Below are 7999 nucleotides of genomic sequence, written 5' to 3' on the forward strand. Positions count from 1 at the left end.
TTCTGCTCATAACACACTGTGTTCTGGACTCCAAAACTTTATGTCCTTACATGCAAGATCCCTTCACTCCCATCCAAACAAAAATCTTTATTTATGTATTTGTTTTTTGAGACAGGGTCTCTCTCTGTCACCCAGGCTGGAATGCAGTGGTGTAATCATGACTTACTGCGGTCTCGACCTCCTGGGCTCAAGTGATCCTCCTGCCTCAGCCTCCCAATAACTGGGACCACACATGCAGGCCACCATGCCTTGCTAATTTAATTTTTTGTAGAGATGGGATCTGACTATGTTGCCCAGGCTGGTCTCAAACCCTTGGCCTTAAGTGATCCTGCCACTTCAGCTGCCCAAGTAGCTGGGACTACAGGAGTGTGCCACTGAGCATGGCTAATTTTTATATCTTCTGTAGAGACGGGGGTCTTGCTGTGTGCCCAGGCTGATCTTGAACTCCTGAGCTCAAGTAATCTGTCAGACTTGGCCTCCTGAATTGCTGGGGTTACAGGCCTAAGCTACCTTGTCTGGCCCATCTGAAAAGTCTTAATCCATTTCAGTATCAACCCTAAGGCCCAAATATCACCTAAATATTATCTGAATCACATATGGGTGAGAAACAATGTGTGGTTCATCCTGAGGCAAAATTTTTGTCCAGCTGTGAATCTGTGAAGCCAGAGAAGTTATCTGCTTCCAAAATACAATGGTGGGACAGGCATAGGAAAGACCCTCAGCCCTGGAAACCACCCTTCTACTTTGTTACTGTGAATTTGACGTTTGTACTTAGCACATGTAAGAAAGCGCATGAAGCATTTGTCTTTCTGTGTGTTGGGAACGGTGTTGCAAAAATCAACACTGAGACAAAGGAGCTCTCAGCAAGGCTAGTTTACTTTCTACAGAAAGGGTGCCGCTCACTAGCAGTCTTGTCACGAGAGCACACATGAACAAAGGAGACAGGGTCATTTATAACCTGACGTGTCCATCCTACTGCTGTGTCTGGTTTCCATTGGTTGGAACTGGACCTCACATTCTGTACTTGACCCGATTGGCTAGCACGTTAGTACTTCCCAAAAGAGGCAAAGGCAGAGGAGAACAAAGGAAGAGAGGAAGTAACTTGTGGAAGACTGAGACAAAAACACTTCCAAATAAGGAAGAGGAATAGGCTGTGACCTAACGCTTGCTTGGACCAGTTCAGGCATGCCAGGGCAAATATCTAGGCTAAAATGTGGGAGCTAAGAACACAGAGTATATTGATTTATTTATTATGGTTAGCAGATACTTAAGAATATTACCACAGGTCTTTGAGTAAATTTTGCTTCTAACAGAGGTTACTATCTATTCTCAATTACACTGGGAGGAAAGTCCCTTTGAAGAGGAGCCTCTACTTACTTCATTTTCTACACTGTGTCTAGCACATTTCAATTGGCATAATGTCTCTGGGTTCCTGGATCCAGTCACCTCTCCACATCCAATCCCCACCGAGATGCTAGTTCCCTGACTACTGAGTAGCTTTAGCTTCTCTGGTAAGACTGGATGGAGTCCACCAGGCTGAGAAAAATCGGTTTTGACTTAATTCAGTTCAACTTGTTAAGAATAAATCATCTTAGTTTTCACAAAGATGGACCATATAAGTGGACCATGTAAGTGGACCACAACTTTAAGATTCATCCTTAAATTCTGAAACATTAACTTAAAATGGTCAAGAAGCAACGCTGCTTCCCAGGACAAGAAATAGTCACAAATACTCCCAAATCTGGAGAACAGACCCCGCCCACCCCTGGAGGCCCCGCTTCATCCCAGTTTTCGGTCCAGCCAAGCCCCAACTGGTCACGCCCCCTGCCGGCCCGGGCCTCCCACCACCCTCTGGGGCCCCTCCCCGAGTCAGGCCAAGTCTCCGCCAAGCTCTTTCCCAGTCGCGCCCCGCCCAGGCCCCGCCCCCGCGCCTCCCGGTTTTTTTTTTTCCTCGCCTAGTTTCCTGCACACCCGGAAGCAGATCGCTCCGGGGAAAGGCCGCATCGCTATGCGTGTGTTTGGGTCTACCTGGATTAAACAATTGCTTCGCTTTGTCTACCTGGATTAAACGTACACTTCGCAGTCCTCGGTTCTCCATACCCGTGACCTGGCGATCGCTACGGATCTTAAAATACCCGCAACAGCCCCATTCGTCCCAAGTAAGTCGGAGAATTGCTTCCCTTTCGGTTTAAAATCTCTCTGAGGCTGTTTCTTGCTCTCTGCCTTTCTTCCTTAAGACCATGTAGACAACCCCATTCAGATCATTTTCCTGCTTAAAAGCCTCTGCTTGGGCCCCGCGCCAAGTCTAGTCCTCGTTCGGGAGGTTCGCGCCCTCGTGACCCCCGAGCTTCTCCCTCGTCGGCCTCTGGAGGGGAGCGCCCGCTGTCCGGCTCCTGAAGGAGCCGCTTCTCCTCCCATGTCCTGGGATTCTGCAGACCCTCCCTGTCCTGAGACACCGTCCCCCGCGCCACCTTGTGTCCTCCTCACGCCGGGTCCTTCCGTTCCCCGGGCTTCCCCTTCACAGCCACTGCTTTTCCTTACTCTCTGTTGGGGCAGGTGACCTGAGTCTGTCTTGTGACACCCAGTGTTCTTCGTTCCCAAATTTTACTCCACTGGAAAATGTGCTCTTCCGGGAGGTGGGCATCTTATTCCTCCCCTTTCCTCCTGAATGTGTGGGTGAGAGGGATCAGGAGAGGAAAAGACGGGGAACGACGGAGCAAAAGGAACAACTGAGAAGAGAATGAGGGAGACCCGTAAATACACCGCAAAAATGGATGATAATTTAGGGATTTGCAAAGAGCAACAGTGAAACAGAACGGTTGGAGAAAGTAGCAGGGGGAGAAAAGCAGGTAGAGAAATTTAGAAAAGAAGGGGGACCTTCAGAGAGATGAAGGGCAGCAAAATAGAGTGGGGCGGCAAAGGAGGAGGCACTGCAGACAGACAGTGGGGAGAAGGTAAAAGAGTTGGAGCCGTGGCTGACAGATCTACGTGGTGCTGGGACTGAAAGAGAGAGAGAGGGCAGTGAATGACAAGCAAAGTAGAGAGAACCACAGCAGGGAGGAAGCCTAGGAAGTTGGGGGTGCTAGAGAGTGGGAACTGCAACAGGGAAGAGGGAATTTAACAAGGAGAGCAGAGAGGGAGCTTAGATGGGGGAAAAGAGGCAGAGATACGTGAAGATTGGGGACAGTTGGAAAGATTGAGGAGAAAGAGCTACAAGAGGTGAAGTAAGTTGTGAAGCGTTGGGCAGAACAGACATAAAAGAGGGAAAAAGAAAGGGGTAAAAAACAGAAAAGGAGAAAAAAAGACGCGCAGCATGAGAGAGGGAAGCACATAGCAGTGAAGAAAGTGGGAGAGGACCCCATCCAGATGCGTGACAGTTGATTGGATATGGATGGTGGTTGTAATTTATTGATTTGTGGCTTTATACCCTGATTTAAAATATGTTTCTTTAAGTTGTACTCATGAGGATGAAAATCATGTTTTTTCTATAAGGCTTGTGCATTTTGTATTTATTTTATAAAAGATATTTGGAATTCCTATTTAGCCAGGGGGCAGTGATTTGATCCAGTTATTTGTGGTAACTGCCTTCTTTTCAAGGATGGAGTAGAGGATAAAGGAGGGGAGAAATGGGGCAAGAAATGACTGACTGTTACTACAAGATATGTCTTTGGTGTTTTTTTTGGCTTTGTTCCGTTTTGTTTTTTTGGGGGTACAGGGTCTCTGTCTCCTAGGCTGGAGAGCAGTGGCATGATCTCGCGCTCATTGCAGCTTCTACCTCCTGGCCTCAAGCAGTCTTTCCACCTCAGCCTCCCACCGTGCTGGAATTACAGATGTAAGCCACCACACCAGGCCTACAAGGTATGTCTTCGAAGGAGCATTGAAAGTCTTGTTTTTTTTTTTGTAATGAATTTCCTTGGAAGATGTTGGGGTCTCACTGGGGCATGTGCATCATTGAAGATATCTGTTTTAGTAGATAGTGGTGCCAGTATTTGGGGGTGGGGTCATTACAGGTGTGCACCACCATGCCCGGCTAATTTTTGTATTTTTAGTAGAGACGGGGTTTCACCACATAGGCCAGGCTGGTCTTGATCTCCAGACCTCAGGTGATCCGCCCACATCGGCCTCCCAAAGTGCTGGGATTACAAGCATGAGCCACCATGCTGGGCCTTTCCTGTTTATTTTTTAGAGTTTTTTCCCCCCCCAAACCTGGCTCATTTCAAGGTTCAGTTTGATAATGTGGCACTTAGCACAAGAGACTTCATTCTGGCTTGGTCTGGTAGTTCGGGAGGCTAGTCCGAAACAGCGGCCTTCCCACAAAAAAGAACAAGATCATGTCCTTTCCCAGGACATGGATGGAGCTGGAGGCATTATCCTTAGCAAACTAACACAAGAACAGAAAACCAAATACACTTACAAGTGGGAGGTAAATGATGAGAACACATGGACACATAGAGGGAAACAACACACACTGAGACCTACCTGAGAGTGGAGGGTGGGAGGAGGGAGATGATCAGGAAAAGTAACTTGTAGATACTAGGCTTAATACCCGGATGATGAAATAATGCATACAACAAACCCCATGACCCATTTACCTATGTAACCGATTGCATATCCTGCACATGTACCCCTGAACTTAAAATATAAGTTTAAAAAAATCCTTTGGGCTTCCATAAAATTTGTTTAACTGATTATTCATTTTTCCTTCTACAGAATTACTTAAAACAGTGTTTACTGATGGTGGTGTATTGACCATTAAATGCATGCACACACACAGACCCTAAAGCCTCTAGTTTCCTTCCACTGTGCCCTAATTAAAACAAAACATACCGTTAATGTGTTTCTGCCTGTAGTGAGTACCCCTCTCTGTGCTTCATTTTAAGAGCATAATACACTACAATCTTGTTCAGAGTCCCTGTCTTCACTTCTTGCCTCCACCTGTGTCTTGAATGTGTCGGATGAAACTTTCATATCCACCATTCCACTGATAACTTTATTTTTCAGAGTCACCAGTGACCTCCCCATTTCTAAATCCAATGTATTTCATTTCCTTCTTTACTCTTTCTTTTCCTGTCAGGCGCTATTTGATTTTCTTGTCACCTCCCTGACCATTTCACACTTCTCTCTGCTGCTGTGTCCTGACTCCAAATTGTTTCTCAATGCGGGAATGACTCATGGTTTAGTCCTTGAACCTCTTCTTGTTTCTCTCCACACCCACTGTTTCCTCATCATCTCAGCTTATGAATTTAAACACCACTGTATTAGGCCATTCTTGAATTGCTATAATGAAATACTGGAGACTGGGTAATTTATAAAGAAAACCGGTTTAATTGGCTCACAGTTCTGCAGGCTGCACAGGAAGCATAGCAGCATCTGCTTCTGGGGAGGCTGCAAGAAGATTCCAGTCATGGCAGGTGAAGGAGGAGCAGGCGTCTCACATGGCGGGAGCAGGAGCAGGAGAGAGTGAGGGGGGAGGCGCTACATGCTTTTAAACAACCAGATCTCCTGAGAACTCACTGTGATAAGGACAGCACCAAGAGGTGGTGCGAAACCATTCAACACAAATCCACCCCCATAATCCAACCACCTCCCACCAGGCCCCACCAGTAACACTGGGGATTACAATTCAGTGTGAGATTTGGGCCAGGGACCCAGAGCCGATCCATATCACCCACCTACGCGTCTCCATGTCCCCTGCAGACCTGTCCCCTGACCTCTAGAATTCTGTGTCCTTTTGTCCTCTTGGCTGTCTGCTCAGCCAACTAACAGGTATCTCCACCAAAAGTGACTGCCTGAACTCCCCAAGTACATTCCCCCGTGCTCCTGCACATCTCAGGTGAAGGTGACCCTGTACTTCCTGGCTTTAGTTTTACATGTCAGCATATATTTGAAATAACATGACATTAAAAAGAAGTGCTTTAATTCATGTGATAAAGATAAGTTGTATTTACTTAAAAAGGGTGAGGAAATACATAGTTTCTTAAATTACTGTGAGCTGTGGGAGAAGAGTGTTTGAATACCTCGTCTCTACCTAGTCTGCTCCCCAGAACCTCTCTGACCTCATCTCCTCCCTGTGTCCTCCCTGCTCCCACTGCTCCAGCCACACAGGCCTCTTTCCTGTTCCTTGGGCTGAGGTTGCTTCTGCCTCAGGGCCTCTGCCTGGGCTGTCTGGCCCCTCAGCTGCAGGTGCAAACATCCTTCCTTCTTGAGGTCTTTGTTCTGATATCACCGTCTCCATTGGGACTTTTGTGACTCACCCTCCTCTCACCATTTAACACTCCAGCCACACCCTTCCCCCTACCCCTGGTGCATATTATGTGTCTCTGTGTTTCTTTCTGGTCCATTGTCTTCTACTGTCTACAAACTGGTAACAATGAGGCTCCAAGGGGAGAGCAGAGCTGGGAGGATGGGGCTGTGCTAATTTTGCCCCTTTTAAGATGTACTTAACCCTGGCTTCACATTAGCATGCTGAGGCAGTTTGCAAATACATGTTTTGTGCCCTTTTACCACAGATTACACTTCCAATAGTTAGCATAGACTCAACCTTCATATTGTTTAAGGTACCCAAGTTGATTCTAATTTGTATCTACCATTGAACGTCAAGCCTCTGTGTCTTCCGTTTCTGAGAGCTGAGCTCAGCCTGTGATCCACAGGGAGGTGAGGGGGCTGTGCTCTCTATGGGGTTTGATCAGGGATGGGTCTGTGTCCTGAAGGGAAGCATAGTCCAGTCCAGTTCCCCACTGCTGCAGGGTGTCCGAGAGGGGAACAAGTTCTGAAGAAAAGGGTGAAAAACTCAGTTGGTCTTTGTGTAGGAATATATTATTCTTGTATCCCCCTGGTGCAGTGGGCTGTCTCTCCACATGCTGAGGTCTTCCCTGTGGGCATGGTTGTGGCACAGAAAGGAATATGTTGTTTCCAAGCGTTAAACAACATATTTTTGACTTTCAGATTTGACTTTTGAAGAATTAATTGTATTGACTGAGAGAGAAGCTCAGAAGAGGAAGAAGAAAGAAAAGGAGTCAAGAATGGCTCCTCCCCAGGTAGAGTGATACGCTCAGTGGATTGCTTTGTCTCCTTCCTTTTTGAAATGCAGGGCACTGGAGTTGCAAATCTTTGAGTCTGAAGTATCCTGCCTGACACATTTGCTTGCACTCACCCATGCCTTCCCTCAGTCCTGCTCATCTGCACTTAGATTCCAGATCTCACGGTGACCCAGTGACGCAAGCTTGGGAAGAGGCTGCACTGGGCATGGTCCTGGGAAGTGCTCACACCCAGACATGGATGGACACGGGGTGTGGGTCTTGCGGTGTCAGCTTTTGGGCAGCAGAGATTGTTTAGGGGCAACATCTGAATGCGCTGTCGGCTCTCAGTAGACCAGGAGTAGAGAAGTTGTATGTGGAAGTCACATGTTAATGTGCACAAATACCTTATAAATTCTTGAAAAGATGCCTTTAAGGGGAGATCTTTTCTGCCTGATTTTATACGACATTTGAAGCTATAATGAATGAGGCATTCTTTCTAACTCCACAATCTTAATGACTGGGAATGGAATGGAAAACTAGGTACAGACATCAGTGATAGAGGGTGTTTTATCCCATCATTGCTTTTAAAATATGAAATCAACCTGAATGATTAATTTAGCCATTCTCAGCATCTCCATCCCACAGAGAATGCGGTGTTCCTGCAGGGACTCTTACCAGCAGTTGTTTTTTGTAAAACGGTTATAATTTTGCTCAGATGTAAGAGCCAAACTTTGATATCAGAGAAGATGCAGCCAAATTCTGTCATTCCACCAATTATTATTAAATATTACGTTTCTTTTATGTTAAACGTCACATGATATATATATTTGTTTTGTGGTGAAAGTCCAAGCAGAGATGCAATTTAGGCATTAAGAAGGGGGTACAACATAAGGATGATAGGGAATAACATTTTATTATATGTGAAATTTATGCTAAATGAGATTTTAGCTGTTCTTTCCACAAAAGCAAAAAAAAAAAAA

The 7999-nt window shown here is 46.2% G+C and overlaps 1 protein-coding gene across 2 annotated transcripts in view; it reads left to right on the forward strand.

Moving 5' to 3' along the window:
- Nucleotides 1-1434: 1434 nt before the first annotated feature.
- The window catches only part of ZNF841 (zinc finger protein 841), a 31782-nt gene continuing 25217 nt past the window's right edge, over nucleotides 1435-7999 (forward strand). For both annotated transcript variants that reach the window (XM_017864777.1, XM_017864786.1), the window contains exons 1-3: nucleotides 1435-2159; nucleotides 3769-3858; nucleotides 6946-7037. In XM_017864777.1, the coding sequence (XP_017720266.1) occupies nucleotides 7023-7037 (15 nt within the window). In that variant the 5' untranslated portion in view covers nucleotides 1435-2159; nucleotides 3769-3858; nucleotides 6946-7022. The remainder of the gene's footprint in view (nucleotides 2160-3768; nucleotides 3859-6945; nucleotides 7038-7999) is intronic.

Source organism: Rhinopithecus bieti, unplaced genomic scaffold, assembly GCF_001698545.2.
Source record: "Rhinopithecus bieti isolate Rb0 unplaced genomic scaffold, ASM169854v2 scaffold_2723, whole genome shotgun sequence".
NCBI lineage: Eukaryota > Metazoa > Chordata > Mammalia > Primates > Cercopithecidae > Rhinopithecus > Rhinopithecus bieti.